This window comes from Oncorhynchus nerka, linkage group LG17 (assembly GCF_034236695.1).
Source record: "Oncorhynchus nerka isolate Pitt River linkage group LG17, Oner_Uvic_2.0, whole genome shotgun sequence".
Classification (NCBI taxonomy): Eukaryota; Metazoa; Chordata; class Actinopteri; order Salmoniformes; family Salmonidae; genus Oncorhynchus; species Oncorhynchus nerka.
Genome location: NC_088412.1, coordinates 29,386,123 through 29,409,486, shown reverse-complemented (window position 1 = coordinate 29,409,486; position 23,364 = coordinate 29,386,123). Strand labels below are relative to the sequence as shown.

At 41.1% G+C, this 23,364-nt stretch overlaps 1 protein-coding gene across 1 annotated transcript in view; it reads right to left on the bottom strand.

Moving 5' to 3' along the window:
• Positions 1-17,441, bottom strand: part of LOC135559602 (neuroligin-1-like) — a 46,061-nt gene extending 28,620 nt beyond the window's left edge. The window contains exons 1-3 of the mRNA XM_065002796.1: positions 17,435-17,441; positions 17,223-17,288; positions 2,750-2,865 (exon numbers count right to left, since the gene is read on the bottom strand). Of these exons, the coding sequence (XP_064858868.1) occupies positions 2,750-2,865; positions 17,223-17,288; positions 17,435-17,441 (189 nt within the window). The remainder of the gene's footprint in view (positions 1-2,749; positions 2,866-17,222; positions 17,289-17,434) is intronic.
• Between the last annotated feature and the right edge of the window lie 5,923 nt (positions 17,442-23,364).

Sequence of the window (23,364 nt, the reverse complement as noted above, 5' to 3'; positions counted from 1 at the left end):
GACAGGAACAGAGTCAGAGCAAGGTAACAAAATTACATACGACAACAATGCAGAAGTGGGGAACAATCTCTGGAACAGACAGATGTAGGGAAGGTAATGAATGAAGGTGATTGAGTCCAGCTGAGTCCAATGAATCACTGATGCGTGTGACGAGGGAAACAGGTGTACGTAATGATGGTCGCAGGAGTGCGTAGTGCTGGGCTCCCTGGCGCCCTCGAGCGCCAGACAGGGAGAGCGGGAGCAGGTGTGACACTTTTGTGTATTCACCTTCTCTCTCCCCTTAACCACCACCTCTCTCAACCTCTTCCCTCCAAGATGAAATGTCACTGCTTCACATTGCACACAGACACAGACATATTCATCAATCTGTTCCCCCACCACAAAAGGTAACTAATAATGCTCTTCATTATTCAGCACTCTTGCTAAGCCCCTGGCTCCTGCTGCCTTACTGGCTCCCACTGCCTGCCATACCCAGGATGCACTGATTTCAACTTGTTTATTTTTTCAACAGAGGCACTAATGAACACATAAGTGTTAAAAGATACAGCTATTTCCAGCTCTGTCTGATATGCCTGATCAAGCATTTATCACATCCCTCAGAAAGGCAAGTTATTGCATATTAAGCAACAAAACACATTAATTAAGCATGCTCCACCTAGCTTCTGTTTTAAGTTTGCATCATTATTTAATGTTCTTATGGTGCTCGTGAAACATACATGAATTAAACTGACTGTATTAACAGAGTGCAGCTGCGGTCAATCCTCATGGCCATGGATTTCAATGGGGCCCCCCTCAAAGACGAGGGGGCTCACTGTAGAATTCCTAAATATTTCAGCCTATTAAGGTTTAAACTGAGTGAGCGTCTCTTTGGAGACAGGCTGTCAAACCTGTCTTGGTATGTGAGATGCACTGCAGCAGCACATGGTGAACGAAGACTCACAAACCAACATGAACAGCAGGTCTCTGCTTTAGGATTTCTCTTTAAGTATTCACAAACAGTGCTGAAAAATAACTATTTCCGGTAAAACATATCCTTATCCATTGTAAATGGCAGACATCACCTGCATCATCCAGGTATCATTATGTAAATAAAATACAAGATTTGAATCAGCTTTCAGTAGGAAGTTATTGCTGAGAAGAGTCAAATACCTATAGCTGTCATCACAGAGATATTTTTTTCCAGAAACTGATGCAGTGCCTGGCTGTTTCTGTGTAGCAGCTGCAATAAGTCTTCATGTTATACTCCCTGCTGTGTGCCTGCTTAGAGACCCGGGTAGAGGTTGTTAATAACTTCCCCCCAGCCTGCTCTATTATTATTACCCTCTTCCATGGCTGTCAATGCAGACGATAACCTGGGAAGATTTCTTACACAAAATGCCTAAACAACAGCCATGATCCCAAAGGATCCAGATCTGTGTACTACCTGGGTGAGCCAGGGGACAACAGAAAAAGCCATGAAAAAATGGCTTTCAATTGATCTCTTCAAAAGTCGGATATCAATCATCATCAGGGCCAGGCAGCTAGGGGGTTACTGCTAGACAGACAGGGTCAATATCCAACCACAACCAGGAACTCTATGAACTTCTGGGGACAGAGAAATAGCATTGAGTTTCCACAGGGTCTATGTAAATCCTCCTCCAAAGGACTGACTTTAAACGGTTTAACTTTCACCAGCTATGAATTACACTGAAAAGAGACATAGAAATACCACAATAGCAGATGCCCCATGAAGTTTCCCCCCGTATCCAATGGCGCTGTAAGTAAAACCAGTGGAGTCGACAATGACAACAAGGAATGGGTAAAGAAGGGCAGGCCTGTCCCAGCTAATATTACCGGGGAGGGTCGTAAGAGAACCATTGGCTTGGCTGTTAGATTCAGCTCATGGTTTTCATTGAGTGTGACAGGATCTTTGTTTGGATCAGAATGCTGACAGCCAGACAGCTGCCCGACCAAGCTGCTGTGTGGCTGCAGGCCTAAGGCTTTGTACCATGTATCAATGATGTAATTGCTTTAAGTGCCCACTGGGGACTCTTAACAAAACCACAACTGCTGAGTGTGTGTGTGTGTGTGTGTGTGTGTGTGTGTGTGTGTGTGTGTGTGTGTGTGTGTGTGTGTGTGTGTGTGTGTGTGTGTGTGTGTGTGTGTGTGTGTGTGTGTGTGTGTGTGTGTGTCTGGATTGATGGGGCTTGGCTGGGGTAGACTGTGGATGGGCTGGGCTGTGGATGGGCTTGGTGTTGGGTTGCCAGGATGCAGAGTTTTAGGAAGTCCATTGGTTGTGCTCTCCCTCCCGCTCTCCGCCCTCTCTCCTTCCCTCCCTCCCTCCCTTACTCAGATGTCTCTTTCATTCTCTTTGCCTTATACAGTATATACTGTAATATCATTTTTTCTTCTCTTAGTCTTTCTCAGTCTTCTCTCCCCTCAACTCCCTTCTCCCCCAGAGATGAACTCTCATATCCTCCATGAGTCAGTGAAAGGCATTAAGATTATTACCTGAGGATATGTATGACTAAGACGAATCGATCCGGTGTTTGATTCTCATGGAAGTAGTGCCATTACAGTTTAATGTCCACTCACAGTGAGTAAACACCTGGCGCTGTATGTAGCCAAACATCCCTAACCAGCTCCTGGAAACAATGCAACACGGCACATGGCAGATATACGGCCATCAGGCCCAGCCTCTGTCGCTGCACTGTGATGAATAAGGCACGGACCAGGCCATATTTCTCATGTCTCTCCCCGAGCCCATTACCCCCATCCCCATTCGACGGTGGGAGGAATATTGTGACACTTTCTGGATGAGGCTGAGAGGGTGCTGATTGGTAATGATGTGTCTCAGAAGATCAATCCTTGGGTCCAGTGCCAGGTCTGCAATGTGGCAAAGGGTGGCAGGACACACCTCACACAGGGTCAAAAACACACTTGGCACATCCCATTCCTGGGTCCCCTCGTCTAAACCCTCCACTAATTATCACTGTGATTTAAGAGACAAAGAAAGGCAGGAATTCACAGTTAACTCACTTCCCCGGTAAAGACCTCTAGGATCCCATCTCTTCGTGTATGGAGAATTAAGAAAGAGTAAAAGCATACATCTGCACCATAATGGGTGAATAGGCTTTTGGAAAACTATCATTCGTATTCATATGAAATAGGTCTGGGAATGACGGCTCCCTATTCCCATTCACGAGAAGGCAATTTTTGATTAGTACAAAAATAAGAAACATCAAGAGAACATCCTAATTGCATTATCTGTTGGATCATTTAGAGAAAATGCCATTATCTCTATTAAAACGTCTTATGGCTGAGATCCCGATAACGGGATCGATATGACAACATCCAGTGAAAGGGAGCCAAATTGAAACAACAGAAATCTCAGAATTAATATTCCTCAAACATACAAGTATTTTACACCATTTTAAAGATACACTTGTTGTTAATCTCACCACAGTGTCCAATTTCAAAAAGGCTTTACGACAAAAGCATACAATGCGATTATGTTAGGTCAGCACCTAGTCACAGAAAAACACAGCCATTTTTCCAGCCAAAGAGGAGTCACAAAAAGCAGAAATAGAGATAAAATCAATCACTAACCTTTGATGATCTTCATCAGATGACACTCATAGGACTTCGTGTTACACAATAGATGTATGTTTTGTTCGATAAAGTTCATATTTATATCCAAAAATCTCAGTTTACATTGGCGCGTTATGTTCAATAATGTTTTGCTTCCAAAACATCCTGTGGTTTTGCAGAGAGCCACATCAATTTACAGAAATAATCGTAATAAACATTGATAAAAGATACAGGTGTTATGCATGGAACTTTAGATAAACTTCTCCTTAATGCAACTGCTTTGTCAGATTTCAAAAAAGCTACAATCTGAGTACAGCGCTCAGAGACCAAACCAAGCCATACAGATACCCGCCATGTTGTGGAGTCAACTGAAGTCAGAAATAGCATTATAAATATTCACTTACCTTTGATGATCGTCATCAGAATGCACTCCCAGGAATCCCAGTTCCACAATAAATGTTTGTTTTGTTCGATAAAGTCCATAATTTATGTCCAAATACTTCCTTTTTGTTCGCGCATTTAGTTCACAAATCCAAATTCACGACGCGCAGGCCAGACGAAAAGTCATATAATTCCATTACAGTTCATAGAAACATGTCAAACGATGTATAGAATCAATCTTTAGGATGTTTTTAACATAAATCTTCAATAATGTTTCAACCGGAGAATTCCTTTGTCTTTAGAATAGAAAGGAAAAGGAACGCAGCTACCGCTCACGGGCGCACGCCTGACTGAGCTCATGGCATTCTGACAGACCTCCTATTCTCTCCTCCTTCACAGTAGAAGCCTGAAACAAGGTTCTACAGACTGTTGACATCTAGTGGAAGCCTTGGGAAGTGCAATATGACCCCATAGACACTGTATATTGGATAGGCAAAGACTTGAAAACCTACAAACCTCCAATTTCCCACTTCTGATTGGATTTTTTTCTCAGGTTTTTGCCTGCCATATGAGTTGTTATACTCGCAGACATCATTCAGACCGTTTTAGAATCTTCAGAGTGGTTTCTATCCCAAATCTACAAATAATATGCATATAATAGCTTCTGGGCCTGAGTAGCAGGCAGTTTACTCTGGGCACCTTATTCATCAAAGCTACCCAATACTGCCCCCAGCCATAAGAAAGTCCTTTGAAAGGAGGGGATCGTACACCTGTCTAATAACCTGAAGAATTAATCCATCGACTTCAAGGGGTTTTTCCACTAATCTTCTCCGGTAACATCATTCCTGGCTGCGTCCTGCGCTTGGAGGAGCTGAAACACTTTAATTGATGGTAGAAAACAAAGGGATGGGTAGAAAGGGAAAAATAAAAACGTAAAGTAATTTATGCAAGTTCAGGTTAATGATAACATCTGTATAGGTAGGGCTGTGCTCCTTCTGTCTGTATTGGTGCAATAAAGCTGAGATCTGCGATAGGCTAATAGCGCCACTGGTCACCTGGTCACGCATTTGTTATTGTTTTTGTTTTGAGGAAAGGAGCATAGTACATAGTTTGCTATTTTACTTGCTTGCAATGATGTCCGAGCAAAACAAACTGTGTTTGTAATGCCTTTGTTGTTGTAATATTGCAAACAAACGCGGCAGTTTCACTGCTATGGATTCCAGCTTTAAGATGACTTCAAACAACTTGTTGTGGTGAAACATGGATGTCATATTGACCCAAAAAAGGGCAATACAGCCTATTTTATTAGTACTTTGCAGAGTTGTGAACTTGAGTCACATGACTTGGACTCAAGTCTGACTTAAGTCACAATTTGATGACTTAAGACTCAACTTTACAGAAACTAAAATAATTTGAGACTTGACTTGGACTTAGAGCCTCAAGACTTGGGACTCGACTTTGACTTGTGACTGATGACTTGAAATTATCTGGCCCGAATTTCTCACGTCTTTGCTAGGTAAAGCTCTGCCTTATCTCAGCTCACTGGTCACAATAACAACACCCACCATGCCCGGTTAAATAAAGGTAAAGCCAACACTTCCTTTGGCCGCCTTTCCTTCCAGTTCTCTGCTGCCAATGATTGGAACGAATTGCAAAAATCGTTGAAGCTGGAGACATATATTTCCCTCACTAACTTTAAACATCAGCTGTCTGAGCAGCTAACCAATCGCTGCAGCTGTACGTAGCCCATCTGTAAATAGCCCATCCAATCTACCTACCTCACCCCCATATTGTCTTTATTTACTTTTCTGCTCTTTTGCACACCAGTATTTCTACTTGCACATCATCTGCACATCTAGCACTCCAGTGTTAATTTGCTAAATTGTAATTACTTCACTACTATGGCCTATGTATTGCCTTACCTCCTCATGCCATTTGCACACACTGTATATAGACAATTTTTTTCTATGGTGTTATTGACTGTACACTTGTTTATTCCATGTGTAACTCTGTGTTTTTTGTGTCGCACTGCTTTGCTTTATCTTGGCCAGGTCGCAGTTGTAAATGAGAACTTGTTCTCAACTAGCCAACCTGGTTAAATAAAGGTGAAATAAAATAAAAAATAAAAATATTTTGTCATTCATTTTGTGGCACAGAGTCTCCGTGGATTACTCTACAAGCAGCCAGAGACAGTAGCCACTGCATCACATTTGCTGTACAACTATAGGATCGGGTGAAGTGATTTTGTCAAATTGTAGGGAGAGAGAATTGCCATAATAAATAAATATGCTCCAAAAACTGTTTGTTGATCAAGAATAATAACTGTTTAGTTTGCAAGCTCACCACCAATGGGGAAACATTTGCAAGCATAGGTCTACTGGTATTTTGGTCTCTAACAATTACTTGAAATTGATCCTTTACTTATGAAGCTTGTATTTGGAAATTGTTTGAAATGAATTATTACTGTGGCGAAGATGCACTATAGGCATAGTGGAGATACATTTGTTTATTTTGTTGAAATGTTTGCTCTAACTTTCACATGTTTAAATCTGCATAGGACCTACAGTTGAAGTAAGAAGTTTACATACACCTTAGCCAAATACATTTAAACTCAGTTTTTCACAATTCCTGAAATTTAATCCTAGTAAAAATTCCCTGTCTTAGGTCAGTTAGGATCACCACTTTATTTTAAGAAAGAAATGAAATATCAGAATAATAGTAGAGAATTATTTATTTCAGCTTTTATTTCTTTCGTCACATTCCCAGTGGGTCAGAAGTTTACATACACTCAATTAGTATTTGGTAGCATTGCCTTTAAATTGTTTAACTTGGGTCAAACGTTTCAGGTTGCCTTCCACAAGCTTCCCACAATAAGTTGGGTGAATTTTGGCCCATTCCTCCTGACAGAGCTAGTGGAACTGAGTCAGGATTGTAGCCTTCCTTGCTCACACGCGTTTTTTCAGTTCTTCCCACAAACTTTCTATAGGATTGAGGTCAGGGCTTTCTGATGGCCACTCCAATACCTTAACTGTGTTGTCCTTATGCCATTGTGCCACAACTTTGGAAGTATGTTTGGTGTCATTGTGCATTTGGAAGACCCATTTGCGACCAAGCTTTAACTTCCTGACTGATGTCTTGAGATGTTGCTTCAATATATCCACTAAATTTTCCTACCTCATGATGCCATCTATTTTGTGAAGTGCACCAGTCCCTCCTGCAGCAAAGCACCCCCACAACATGATGCTGCCACCCCCATATTCACGGTTGGGATTGTGCTTTTGCTTGCAAGCCTTCCCCTTTTTCATCCAAACATAACGATAGTCTTTATTGCCAAACAGTTCTATTTTTGTTTCATCTAACCAGAGGACATTTCTCCAAAACGTACGATCTTTGTCCCCATGTGCAGTTGCAAACCGTAGTCTGGCTTTTTTATGGCGGTTTTGGAGCAGTGGCTTCTTCCTTGCTGAGGATATGTATAGGACTCGTTTTACTGTGGATATAGATACTTTTGTACCTGTTTCCTCCAGCATCTTCACAAGGTCCTTTACTGTTGTTTTGGGATTGATTTGCACTTTTCTCACCAAAGTACCTTCATCTCTTGGAGACAGGACATGTCTCCTTCCTGAGCGATATGACGGCTGTGTGGTCCCATGGTGTTTATATTTGCGTACTATTGTACAGATGAACGTGGTACCTTCAGGCGTTTGGAAATTGCTCCCAAGGATGAACCGGGTCTTCTGAGGTCTTGGCTGAGTTTTTTCCCCCCATGATGTCAAGCAAAGAGCCACTGAGTGTGAAGGTAGGCCTTGAAATACATCCACAGGTAGATGTCCAATTGACTGAAATTATGTCAATTAGCCTATCAGAAGCTTCTAAAGCCATGACATCATTTTCTGGAATTTTCCAAGCTGTTTAAAGGCACAGTCAATTTAGTGTATGTAAACTTCTGACCCACTGGAATTGTGATACAGTGAATTATAAGTGAAATAATCTGTCTGTAAACAATTGTTGGAAAAATTACTTGTGTCATGCAACCGACTTGCCAAAACTATTTGTTTGTTAATAAATCCTCTTTGGGATAGGGGGCAGCATTTTCACTTTTGGATAAATACCGTGCACAATTTCAACTTCCTGCTACTCATGCCAAGAAGATAAGATATGCATATTATTAGTAGATTTGGATAGCAAACACTCTGACGTTTCTAAAACTGTTTGAATCATGTCTGTGAGTATAACAGAACTTATGTAGCAGGCAAAACCCCCAAGGACTAACCATTCAGAATTATTTATTTTTGAGGTCACTGTCTGTTCAATGGGATCTCATGGGCAAACTATATTTCTTAGGCACTTGTTTGCAGTTCCTACCGCTTCCACTGGATGTCACCAGTCTTTGGAATTTGGTTGAGGTTATTCCTTTGTGCAATGAAGAGGTACGTCCATCTTGGAAAAGGGTAACGCTGTTGAGAGTTGGCCAAGTCTTGAAAAGTAGCGTTAGTTTCCTCTCGTCCTCTATTGAAAACAGATAGACCCGTCTTCAATTTGATTGATAATTAACGTTTAAAAATACGTAAAGTTGTATTACAAAAATATTTTGAAATGTTTTGGCAAAGTTTACAGGTAACTTCTGAGTTATTTTGTAGTGACTTTGTAGCGCAATTTGGAAGATGTTTTTTTCTGGATCAAACGCGCCAAATAAATTGACATTTTGGAGATATATGGACGGAATTAACCGAACAAAAGGACCATTTGTGATGTTTATGGAACATATTGGAGTGCCAACAAAAGAAGCTCGTCAAAGGTAAGGCATGATATATATTTTATTTCTGCGTTTTGTGTAGCGCATGCATGGTTGAAATTTGCTACTCTCTTTGTTTACTGTTGTGCTATCATCAGATAGTAGCATCTTATGCTTTCGCCGAAAAGCCTTTTTAAAATCTGACATGTTGGCTGGATTCACAACGAGTGTCGCTGTAATTTAGTATCTTACATGTGTGATTTAACGAAAGTGTGATTTTTATCTAATTTTATTTGAATCTGGCACTCTGCATTTTCCCTGGCTTTTGGCCAAGTGAGATGCGACTGTCCCCCTATCCTAGAGAGGTTTTAACAAGAAATTTGTGGAGTTGTTGAAAAATGAGTTTAAATGACTCCAACCTCTGACTTCAACTGTATGTAGTAAATCTATATTCCATACTAATTCTACATTAATTTCTAGCGTTTTATAATCCTTCCCTGTAACATTTATTGCAACACGTAGATGTTTCTGCTTCATGTTTGATAGGCCTACGATACATTTTCATTTAGCCAACAATTTCTTACCCTGCTCTGAGTGGGCCACGGGAATGTTCGCAAGATTCAGGAGATAGAAGTTCTGTTTATTTAATTCAATGTATGGTGGCCTGCGTTTCACACTTTAGAGTCAGAATGTTAAATGAGAGAAAAGTATTGCTTGCATGGTGTTTAAATATCATTAACAATCATTAAGTCTGATTAAGACGAATCTACCAATTTAATAGTGGATGCTGAAAGTGCCTTTTACATTGTAGAACCAGTTTATTGTTTGTAATTGCCAATTGGGTAATTGTATGGTCCTGGGGGGCTAGTGCTTAAATTATGTAGGCCTTCTGGTTAGAGCTCTTGTTAGACAGTTTCAATTTGGGCTTCTCAAGGGAGGCTGTACAGTCTTGCCCTCTACCTGTTTCTGTTCCGATAGGTCAAGTTAAGCCTGATAGAGGCTATTTCCTTTGGGCTATTGCCTGTGTATATTTGGTAAATCTACTTGCATATTTTGAATGATATGCCGCTTTCACCAATGGATTACCAAGACCTGTAATTAAATCTACGTTCTGAGTATGTCAACTTGCCTTCTGCTGATTTCATGACCTTATAACTGCTACAAAGTCCCTAGTTTTACAATTACATAGGCTAATCCAAATATGATGTAGAAAAATATATAAATGGGCTGTCTGGTACCATCAATAAATAGACAACATTTTGTAGTTGAACAAGTATATATTAGTATTTACTTGACTTGAGACTTGACTTGAAAACCTGTGACTCGACTAGACTTGACTTGCTCTTAGAATGCACGACTTGGACTTGCCTCAAATCTTGACCCGTTCTACTTGGGACTCGACTTGAGCCTCAGACCTTGTGACTTGAGACTTGCTTGTGTCTCAAATAAAAGTGACTTAGTCCCACCTCTGGTACCATGTTAATTTCTTGCTGCCTGTTGATACTTTCTGTATGCTCCATTGTTGATTCATTTCACTAGGTCATTTACATTGATCTATATTGCTCTGATCTAATACACTTTGCATCACTCCTAATCAAGGTTGGGTAGGTTGCTTTCTAAATGTAATCCATTACAGTTACCTGTCAAATTTTTTTATCAATAACGTAATTTTATGATTACCCAAACTCAGTAACGTAATCTGATTACTTTTGGATTACTTTCCCCTTAAGAGCCATTACAAGAAGAAAAAAACGATTAATCAAACGCATTTGGTGCGCGTTATCATAGTGGTCTCTGACTTGAGGTCAGACTCACTCAGGTGGAACAATTCTTCTATGCTGAATTGAATGTCATTGAGAAAACAGAAAGGTGTCATAATGTATTTTTTCACAAACATCCTTTCTGAATTGAAAAGCAATTCAAGAAGTAATCATTTTGTTTTTAAAAGGTTTCTGTAATCTGATTACAATATTGTAGAGGGTAATGTAACTGATTACAGTTAGTGTTTTGGTAATCAGATGACATGTAATCAGTTACTCCCAAATCCTAATCCTTGTCAGATATAGATAATATAATCTACTCCATTAGGAGCAATTGGTTTTACTGTTATTCTATTGGTTTTACTGTTGGCATGGTTACCAGTCAGACCATGTGCTATTGTTCAATTCAAGAGATGCCGCTTGAAAACATGTGCTTCTCACACATCTGCAAATGTCTCCTGTCTGTATGCCACCTTAATAGCCCTGTGTGCGCCCACACAGATGAAAGGCTTTATTCTACAGCTGACAGTGTTCTCTCCATCAAAAGCTTTCAGAATGCAACAAAAGGGCCAATGGCTCTTGCGAATTCAGATAAAAGGCCAGAAATGGCTAAATGGAAACAAAATTGTGATTTAAAACAGGCTGTTGCTCAGTGGCATAAACCACTGTTTCAGGAAACTTGACCATTCACAGAGTATGAATTTTGTTGTTCATTCTACAGACTGAGCATGCACACACGTACACCTAAATAAATATTCAGTCCAAATGAAGTGAGAACCAGATAATGGAGTCTAGTTGGCATGGAGATAGTCCTGATCTGAAATTCTGTGATGCAAAAGCTGGCTCTAATCTCCTTTTTTGGGTTAGGCATAAAAAAATAGAAAGGGAGAAAAAGAGCATAATAATATTTGACAGGTTTGAGCTTTAAAAGCACTGAGTTGTCATGGTGAAAGTGGAAAAAAATAGCATACCCTTCGTGGGCATGCTTAAAAGTGAACATTGCTTTTAAAAGAGTTAAACCCCCCCCTAAAATCAAAAACTTCTTCTGACTTTTTCCCTCATATGGCATCTCAATACCTTTAAGACATTTAAAAGGACAGATTTGCCATTAGATGTGCGGTTGAAGAGGACTCCATCTGAGCAGCTGTATCGTGTAAGAAGCCTAGTGGCATGCAGGTAATGGTGACTACTCCTTCCCTGGAGATGCCTTTCTCTCTCATCCCGTAATGCAATTAAATCTCCCCAAAGTGGCTTCACACTGTCTGTTTGTGATGAGGCTGACATGCTAGAAATCTAATCACAGCCCAGACATCTGGAGAGAACAGACATGCACAGTGCACCTAGAAGATGACAGCTTTCTGACAGATGCCTTCAGTTATGCCACACATAAACATACACACAGTGCCGCCTCTGCCTATACGCAGACTACGGGCTACGCGTAGGGCCCCGTAGCCGCTAGAGGGCCCCTGATGAAATTTGGGAGATAATCAGCAGTTTTCCCCTTGTTATATCAGTCACTGACAGTCACTCAATTAGCCAACGTCAACTGACATTTTCTAGATCGCTAGGTAAGGTAGTCTAGCCAGCTATCTATACCTTGTAGTAATCATCACCAAATTACTGACCAAGCACACAGGACATGAGCCCAGGGGCCCTGACCTCCAGGAGGCCCCCTTCGATTTTGTTAGTCATTCTCACTCAGATATTATATCAACATGGCATAAGGCATGGCAAAATGTGTAGAATTGCAGGATATGACCTTTAAAATGGCAATGGTTTCTCTCCACCTCATGGCATAAATGTGTACAATTGCAAGATATTACCTTTGAAACTGCAAACATTTCTCTCTGCCCCATGGCATGAGTAGAATTGCATAAAAATGTATTTTCAAAATAAAATGTTTTGCCCGCAAGGTGGGGGGAGGGGGCCCAAAGCAAATCTCACTTAGGGCTCCCAAAAGGCTAGAGGAGCCACTGCATACACATTCATGTACGTGATCACCCATGCACACACACGCACACACATGGACATAGACAGATACAAAAATACATGTCACCCCGTGTAGAAATTCTAAGACACAAGTACTGACAAACAATTCAGTTAAATAGAGATATACTGTACAGACACTCAAGGAGGCAGGCACTCAAATACAACAAGACCAACTCTCATAGGCGCGCTTGGTCGAGTGTTGACATTTTAAATGCCCCTTCTTTCCTCCCACATCAAATTTCACGAGAAAATGTAACCAGATCTTCCCTGACAGCTCAATGTCATTGTCGAAATTTGCAAAATATTACAGCTCCACCATAAATATGTAGCTTTCCAGTTTTGGTCCCTGACCTTTTGTCCCTGTTTGTGCAGTTAATGTCCTTGTAGTACATACAAACTGTCCTCTTAGTACACAAACGTTTACAGTTTGTAACACTGTCCTCTCTCTGACAGGGGCGTCATAACACATTGTCCCACACAATTCTCCAGCAACACTACCCTTAAGTGAAAAACTGGTTTCAAATCCTCCCAGGACCAGCCAGATAGACTAGAGGATATAGAAAGCGACAACAGACTCGCCATTCGACAGCACCACTGAAATAACCACTGAAGTAATCTACTATGTAGGCCTATTGAACTGCTCTACCTTAAAGCAAAGGGTCTTTCCATTTGATTCAAATCTCTTTTTGACCGCAAATAATTAATCACAGTGATTGACAGTATACAAATATTATTGCATGTTGACTAACCAATCTCAGTGAAATTAGATTAAATCTAGTCATGATCCGTTTCATATATTTTATTCAGGTAAGTTTACTGAATAAAATATAAGTCTACTGGATCGGTATACCGTCAACGGGAAAGTTGTTGCCAATATGCATAATGTGACTAGAACGACGTTGTAAACAACAACCAATTTTCAGGTACATACAGTATTACGTGTCTTATATGGGCAGAAAGCTTAAATTCTTGTTAATAGACTGGCTTGATATTGGCATTGACGTTGTTGGTTGGCTTGACGTTACACATCGTTCACTTTTGGGGAAACTGGCCACTTGGTAGCTAGCGATCGTTAGTTCAAATAAAGCAAAATGATGTACTAATATGAAAGTGATATTGTAAACTATAAAGTTTAAACCCACCATAGGGATGTCGGTGATGAAGTTATGAATGAGGTCCCAGGAGGAGGGTTCTCGGTTGAACGTGGATGCGCATCGGACAGTTCTTTCACTTTGAAACTCACGCCCACAGTGACGTATGGCACCGCCCACCTGGTGTAATGGCTGAAAAGAGTGTGTCCCCTTGAATACACGGTGGGTGCCATTTCAATTATAGAAATATAATTCATAAAATAGACCTATTCCTTCAGACCACTGCAATTTAGCTGGTACACCATTCAAAATGGAATTTAATTTAAATTTAAATTTAAAATTATTCCCACAAAGATGGCCGCCGTTCCACCCACTGTCAAACTTAAATGGGAATGTCTTTTCTAGTATCTATATTTCTATGATTTCAATAGGTTTCTATGGAATACTGACAGTGTAATTTAAAACAACTGATATTCCCATTCAAGTCAACATTCTCTGATGTGTGGACCTCCAACCGTCTTTGTGGTACAATTTAAAGGTTGACATTTCTATTTTATTTCCATTTATCAGTCAAATCATGACACCCACTCTGTATTCAAGCGCATGCTGCATCTCAACCGATTACAGGCACAACACAAACACCTCAGATGATGTAAAATAGGGTCAAAGCTACAAGATATGCACATTCTTTTAAATAAAAGTTCAATCAAAAGGGGTGCGGTCAAAAAGTGATTGTAATCAAATGGAACGTCCCCAAAGCCTTTCAAGTCACATTCAGTATGACACTGGTTGAGAGAGAAGGACTTAGCCTCACAGTGACCCTCCTACTTGTGAAATATGGGAAGTCAGAAAAGGACAGATGACAACATCAGTACAGTATGCTTAAATCATACAATCAAAGCAATAGCAAGATAGAGCCATTCAAGACTTGTCCGATCTGCCAACTTCTGTAGCGTCCGAACAGTTTGGGTTACACACTAATTTGACACATTTATGAAAAGGTGAGACTCTCACAAACATGGAAATGTTGGTTTTGCTCTATGATGCCCACAAGCCTCACAAGCCTCTTCTCAAGGTCCAAGGAAAAACATTTATGGAAATTGCGGTTAAATAAAGTATGCACAAAAAAACAAATAAAATATATTGCTGAAAGCTAATACATTTTGTCTGTAAGTTGTTGAAATTTGCTCAAATCAACATCATGCTCAGTAAGGGAGATGCTATAATTATAGTTGCAAGGGTGCTGATTATACATTAGCAACCTTGCACTGTTCCTGAATAATTCCATATTTTTTCTTAAATAAATTGAAATTGAAAAAAATACAAAAAAAATGTGTTATTGGATTTTCAACATTGCAGAACCAATTTTATTTTTGTAAACTTAGTTTACAATTTTATTTTAGAAAATAATAAATGACATGGACAAAATTGTCACCCTGGAGCTGTCACGATCGCTGTTAAAATAACTGGACCAAGACACAGCGTGCGTAGAGTTCCATATGTTTAATTATTGAAACTCACCAAAACAACACAGAAACAAATGAAACGTGAAGTAATGAAGTGCTCACAGGCACTACACTAAAACAAGATCCCACAAACAACAGGTGGGAAAAGGCTGCCTAAATATCCCCAATCAAAGACAACGATAGACAGCTGCCTCTGATTGGGAACCATACCAGGCCAACATAGAAATAAAAAAACTAGAGTACCCACCCTAGTCACACCCTGACCTAACCAAAATATAGAATAAAAAGGCTCTCTAAGGTCAGGGCAAGACAGGAGCTATACTTGGTTGCACAGCCTTTGCCCAAGATAACTGCCAACAAATGTTTCTTGTAGCCATAAATGAGCTTGCTGCACCTTTCTACTGACAATTTGGTCGATTCTTCAGCAGCAAACTGCTCTAATTCTTCAATGGTCTCACCATAGGTTATGGAGGTGATTCAGGTCTGGACTCTTCGCTGGCCACTCCAGACCAGTCCAGCATTTCTTCTTGAACCATTCCAGGGTGAAAGTACAAGGGTGTTAATATATTTGGCCGTAACTGTACTCACTGCAATATTTGAGTTGGGGTTGAAATAGAAGAACAGCTCAAGGAAAATGGACAAGGAAAATGGTTTACCCTTGTTGAAATGGGGTCTCACAACTTGATCTGTTTTGGCTTTAATAACAATTCTAATTAGCACACATCTGAATATAATATTAACCAATAATTACTCCAATTGAACCAAGCAAAAACAACAGAGACCTGGAGTACAGCAAAGTGACCTATGAGTGAGAGCCTAATACCCATCCATCCATTCCAAACTAACCAATGAGTTCCACTGCTGTCAAGACTATCAGAACTCAGTGTACTCCCCTCATCCTCAACATCTATCTCTGTACAAAACACAGGAGATGAGAAAAGGTGCAATATATCTTTTTATGTTATCCCTAATTTAGGATGTGTTATGAGAGCTTTCCATTTGGGCTGTGTGTGCAGGGATTTGAAACCATGTCTGGTGCCTACAGGGACGTCCAAGAGTCTCAACATGCCTCCTGTTCACTGTAGGCTTAGCAGTGGTGGAAAAAGTACCCCATTTTCATACTTGAGTAAAAGTTAAGATACCTTAATAGAAAATGACTCAAGTAAAAGTCACCCAGTAGAATACTACTTGAGGAAAAGTCTAAAAGTATCTGCTTTTAAAAATACTAGTATCAAGTATCAAAATCAAATGTTATTGCTAAAATATACATACGTGTCAAAAAGTATAAATCATTTCAAATTCCTTATATAAAGCAAACCAGACGGTATCATTGTCTTGTTTTTTAAATTCACAGATAGCCAGGGGAACTCTCCAACACTCATCATTTACAAACAAAGCATTTGTGTTTAGTGAGTACACCAGATCAGAGGCGGTAGGGATGACCAGGGATGTTCTCTTGATCAGTGTGTGAATTCGACCATTTTGCTGTCCTGCTAAGCATTCAAAATGTAACATGTACTTTGGGTGTCAGTGGAAATGTATGGTGTAAAAAGTACATAATTTTCTTTAGTAAAGTAAACTAACTACCTAAGTAGTAATTCAAGTATTTTTACTTAAGTACTTTACACCACTGAGGCTTAGCCTCATCCATCACAACCACACAGAGCAGAGCCACAGGCACCAAAGGCAAGGAGCCACAGGACCTTAGCACATCCCATTTAAAGTAATAGCATCTAGAACGTCATTTACAACTTATGTGCTGATAATTCTATGCTATCATATGGTATGTCACATAAATAAACTCAGCAAAAAAAGAAATGTCCCTTTATCAGGACCCTGTCTTTCAAAGATATTTGGATTTTCACAAATTAACTTCACAGATCTTCATTGTAAAGGGTTTAAAACACTATTTCCCATGCTTGTTCAATGAACCATAAACAATTAATGAACATGCACCTGTGGAACGGTCGTTAAGACACGAACAGCTTACAGACGGTAGGAAATTAAGGTCACAGTTATGAAAACTTAGGACACTAAAGAGGCCTTTCAACTGACTCTGAAAAACACCAAAATAAAGATGCCCAGGGTCCCTGCTCATCTGCGTGAACGTGCCTCAGGCATGCTGCAAGGAGGCATGAGGATTGCAGATGTGGCCAGGGCAATAAATTGCAATGTCCGTACTGTGAGATGCATAAGACAACGCTACAGAGAGACAGCACGGACAGCTGACCGTCCTCGCAGTGGCAGACCACTTGTAACAACACCTGCACACGATCGGTACATCCGAACATCCCACCTGCAGGACAGGTACAGGATGGCAACAACAACTGCCAGAGTTACACCAGGAACGCACAATCCTTCCATCAGTGCTCAGACTGTCCGCAATAGGCTGAGAGAGGCTGGACTGAGGGCTTGTAGGCCAGTTGTAAGGCAGGTCCTCACCAGACATCACCGGCAACAACATGGGCACAAACACACCGTCGCTGGACCAGACAGGACTGGCAAAAAGTGCTCTTCACTGACCAGTCACGGTTTTGTCTCACCAGGGGTAAAGGTCAGAGTCGCGTTTATAGTCGGAATGAGGAATGAGCGTTACACTGTGGCCGGTACGCTGGAGCGGGATCGATTTGGGGGTGGAGGGTCCGTCATGGTCCGGGGCGGTGTGTCACAGCATCATCGGGCTGAGCTTGTTGTCATTGCAGGCAATCTCAACACTGTGCGTTACAGGGAAGACATTCTCCACCCTCATGTGGTACCCTTCCTGCAGGCTCATCCTGACATGACCCTGCAGCATGACAATGCCACCAGCCATACTGCTCGTTCCGTGCATGAACCTTCAAGAGAGGAATGTCAGTGTTCTGCCATGGCCAGCGAAGAGCCCTGATCTCAATACCACTGAGCACGTCTGGGACCTGTTGAATTGGAGGGTGAGGGCTAGGGCCATTCCCCCCAGAAATGTCCAAGAACTTGCAGGTGCCTTGGTGGAAGAGTGGGGTAACATCGAACAGAAAGAACTGGTACATCTGGTGCAGTCCACGAGGAGGAGATGTACTGCAGTACCTAAAGCAGCTGGTGGCCACACCAGATATTGACTGTTACTTTTGATTTTGACCACCGCTGTGTTCAGGGACACATTATTCAATTTATGTTAGTCACATGTTTGTGGAACTTATTCAGTTTATGTCTCAGTTTGTTATGTTCATACAAATATTTACACGTTAAGTCTGCTGAAAATAAAAACAGTTGACAGTGAGAGGACGTTTTTTTTGCTGAGTTTAGCACTGCAGCCACTGAAAGAGTTGACCAGCAATGACATGACTGGACAGTTTTATTAAAACATCTCCACAGCCCAGCAATATCACTGAACATTACCGCTAGGCACGATGTGGCACAGTAGAACACTCAGAGGAAGGAGCACCATTCCTACAGATATCAATCCCCAGCCCACACTAGCTCAAACAGGAACAAACACCAAATGGTGATGATGTGATCCTTTCATGTTTTATTAAAACCCCAGCAGTGTTTACTAATTTCTTGGTATATTTCTGGTCAATTGGGCTCCAAAATAACCTCTCATAGGCTCATGCAGTGAAAAAGGTACACCAACAAAGATATCATGACAATAAATTTGAGTCGACTGATATACAGTAGATGACTGTTATTCCTTTCCCCAACCTAAATGATGGTATGGGTTCAGAGAGAAAAGGCTTGGAACTGTAGATTATGTGGAATGACACCGATCCACATGCATACAGCACTTTGACCCAAGCATATGAAAATATATTGTGCCACTGATTCATAATAAATTGTCTTGGCAGAGAACAGAAACAAATGAATAGATCATTGTTGGCTGTGTCTAGCACATTTGCAGGGCTTCCTCTACAGAAAGGTTAATTGGGTGGGATACAGTCAGCTCTGAGTCAGACAAGATGGGTGATTTCTAAAGGCTGTGACATTCGCTGCCTGTTCCTCGGGAGCCGTATGTGTGCCTACGACGTCAGCGTGGTGAGTGGGAGGCAGGGAGGGAGCGATGGGGGGAAAGAGGTGGAGGAGAGAGATAAAGAGAGGCTGAAGGAGAGAGAGATGGTAGAACACAAGGAGGGAGAATAGAGAGAGGGAGTGGATGAGGATGCGAGAGGGAGGCAGAGAGAGAGATGGAGCAAAGCATAATTTCCCAAGGAGAGATGTGAGATGAGTTGGAGGGAGGACGGAGGAGGTTTGGTGAGTGGGTGGCAAGCAGAGGCAGCCAGCACCTGCTAACAGAGTCAGTCAAGAGTCCAGTCTGGGGTTGAGGTTAACATGATCGAAATACTATCCAGGCAGGACCCAGTCCATAAAACTGCTAGCTCAGTGATGTGGAATCAAAATGACACGAGCTGGGAGGGTTAGGGTTGACATCCTGCAAGCAAAGCTATTGGATTACACTGTGACAATGTTATGGAAAGTTATGGTTACCGTCATGTGTTCCAAGATTCTATAACACTATATTAACCTGTTGCGACGAGCAATCCCGTATCCGGGAGCGTAATTATAGCCTCAAGCTCATTACCATAACGCAACGTTAACTATTCATGAAAATCGCAAATGAAATGAAATAAATATATTGGCTCACAAGCTTAGCCTTTTGTTAACAACACTGTCATCTCAGATTTTCAAAAAATGCTTTTCAACCATAGCTACACAAGCATTTGTGTAAGAGTATTGATAGCTAGTATAGCATTAAGCCTAGCATTCAGCAGGCAACATTTTCACAAAAACAAGAAAAGCATTCAAATAAAATAATTTACCTTTGAAGAACTTCAGATGTTTTCAATGAGAAGACCCTCAGTTAGATAGCAAATGTTCAGTTTTTCCAAAAAGATTATTTGTGTAGGAGAAATCGCTCCGTTTTGTTCATCACGTTTGGATACGAAAAAACACAGAAAATTCAGTCATTACAACGGCAAACTTTTTTCCGAATTAACTCCATAATATCGACAGAAACATGGCAAACGTTGTTTAGAATCAATCCTCAAGGTGTTTTTCACATATCTATTCGATGATAATCACTCGTGGCAGTTTGGTTTCTCCTCTGAACAAAATGGAAAAATGCACGCACCTGAAGATTACGCAATAGTTTTGACGGAGGACACCGAGCGGACACCTGGTAAATGTAGTCTCTTATGGTCAATTTTCCAATGATATGCCTACAAATACGTCACAATGCTGCAGACACCTTGGGGAAACGACAGAAAGTGTAGGCTCATTCCTTGCTCATTCACAGCCATATAAGGAGACATTGGAACACAGCGCATTCAAAATCTGGCTCACTTCCTGTATGAAATTTCATCTTGGTTTCGCCTGTAGCATTAGTTCTGTGGCACTCACAGACAATATCTTTGCAGTTTTGGAAACGTCAGAGTGTTTTCTTTCCAAAGCTGTCAATTATATGCATAATCGAGCATCTTTTCGTGACAAAATATCTTGTTTAAAACAGGAACGTTTTTCATCCATAAATTAAATACTGCCCCTAGAGGTTCAAGAGGTTAACACACTGTAATATATGGGAGGGAATTTCTGGCTACTCTTAAAGGTAGAGTCAGCGAAATGACGCTGCACGAGCAGCACTGCAGATATTATGAAGAGCTCTCACACAGTCACGGGTTCACTTCACGCTCTTACAACGTGTTCGCCACAGGACAAAACAGCAGAGAAGTTTAGCCACGCATGCCAGCGCTCTTAGTATTGCTGTTTACTTTGTGCATCGATGTCATATCGCTGACTCTACCTTTAGCCGGTACTCTGCACAAGTGACCATCTGTCTGTGTGTTTAGCCAACAACTGAAAAGGCTTTAAACTTTCCAAAGAAAGAGCCGTCTCAAGAGTTGTCCTGTTTGACATTAAACAAATTGTCAGGAAACACACACCCTCCCTGTGTTAAAGCCCAGTGCACACCTCCCAAATAATAGCACAGCTTCTATTTGAGAAGGTCAAGTGCACTCTCCACAGTCACACACGTAAGCAGGGGGAGTCATAAATTACAGCCAGGGAGAGAGCTCCACAATCAGCCAATTAACTCAGCCTCCAGAAAGGCCAATGCAATTTCATCTCTGCAGTGCTGCACTGGCAGCGGCCGCAGAGTCATTACTGCAGCGCCTGCCCGCCTTCCCTTCCCAGGCTGCCTCTGGTCTGCACACACACGCACACACGTTCACAGCTCCGAGCACAGTGCATCTCTTAATGCCCACGCCATTTCTATTTCTCTCTCTCTTTGCTCTCTCTCCCTCTCTGTCAATCCCCTTGTTTAATACCTCTCTCCTCCTCTAATCACACTGAGTATGGGCTTAAAGAAGAAGAGAAGGAGAAGACAGGTCCTTAATTAAATGCAGTAGAAGAATAAATGGAAAACTATACACACGGCTTTCTACGTTCGCAGAGCCTCTCTTCCACTCTGTCCTCCTAATTGCCATTTCTATTGTGTAAGAGTACCTACCATAACCGCATAAGGAACAGCAAACGCTGACGTTCGTTTCTGAGAGAATTTTCATATGAGAGTGCAGAAAATGAAAGGGAATTAAGTTGTAGCTGGGCCATTTTTCCAATAGTCATTCTATTTTTTTCCCCTTTTGGGAAAAAAATACAAAGGATGATAATCACCTAATACAAAGATAACGCAGATGAATGCAAGAGATTACAAGAAAGACAATGATGTAGTAGACAAATCTTCCTTTGGACTGCTTGATTACGGGGATTACATTCAATAAGCAAAGTGTCTGTTCTCTTGCACAGTTTGACACTCTACAAATGAGCCTGGAGCATGAGACTCTTGAATCCCAGACTTCAGCGAGAACAAAGATAGTGTTGAGGAATACATTACCTGTAAACCAATGGAGGCTTCTCAGGAGGAAGGGAGGACCATCCTCCTCAGTGACTTTTATAAAAAATACAATTGTAAAACTTTGAAATAGTTATCCTTTTTATTTAAAACTATAGTAAAGATAATAATGTCACCAATAATTGATTAAAACACACTATTTTAAAAAGGTCTACAGTAGCCTCAACAACCTCTGTAGGGTAGCACCATGGTGCAGCCGGAGAACAGCTAGCTTCCGTCCTCCTCTGGGTACATTGACTTCAATACAAAACCTAGGAGGCATGGTTCTCACCCCCTTCCATAGACTTATACAGTAATTATGACAACTTCCGGAGGACGTCCTCCAATCTATCAGATCTCTTGCAGCATGAACTGACATGGTGTCCACCCAATCAAAGGATCAGAGAATTAATCTAGTACTGAAAGCAGAAGCTGCAGCTAGCTAGCACTGCAGTGCATAACATGTGGCGAGTAGTTGACTCAAAGAGAGACAGACAGTAGTTGAACAGTTTGAACAAATCAATTTCTTCCAAAATGAAACTTTCAGTCTCACTTACTTAGCTAGCAAATGCAGCTAGCTAGTTTAGCCTAATGAAACACCCTGCTCAAAGAGAGGGATACTATATTTGCTAGCTGGCTATGACCTTCCACCACAACACTGTAACTCCTCCAAGGTAAGCTTTTGGTTATTAATTTATTGCCACCGGGGCCCTCCGGTGTAACTGCTTACTGACTGTAATGTTACTGCTTCATTATTTATTTTTTAACATAACTTTTATTTAACTAGGCAAGTCAGTTAAGAACAAATTCTTATTTACAATGATGGTCTAGGAACAGTGGGTTAACTCCCTTGTTCAGGGGCACAACAACAGATTTTTTCCTTGTTAGCTTGGGGATTCGATCTAGCAAACTTTCGGATACTGGCCCAATGCTCTAACCACTAGGCTACCTGTCGCCCCACATGATTGTAGCGGGTATACTAACGCATTAGTTCTACTAGCTATGCTGACTATGATGTTACTTTAGCTAATATGGTGACAACGATGTAGGGTGTGTGTAGCGGTTATGACATGGTTTGGCTTGGAAAGGTTTTTCTGCCTGGTCACATAGAGCTGATGTGTTGTCTGTCCATTGAAATCCACAAGCGAAGGAAAAATGTGAGAGGAGGAAGCAAATGGAACAAAACAGGGATAAACACCTGAATTTGTCCAATAGAAAATCTTGTTTGCAACTGTTGAACTAATGATTACACCCTATCAGCTAGATGCTGTCAAATTTGTCTCTCGACCTGTGTGCACCTACGTTGTAAACTTTCATTCATAGCAACCTGTAGCATTCATTGTAGCGATCTCATAGGGAAAATTAGAGTATCGTGTAGTAGCCTAAATCTTTCGCTGTTACATTGAACTGGGTGAATGGAATATGAATGACGGCACTGGCCGCCACTGCTGTAGACTAACTACTATTTCTACAGTATATTTGAGCTGACAGCCATTTTGCACTGCTTCGCTATGGTTTT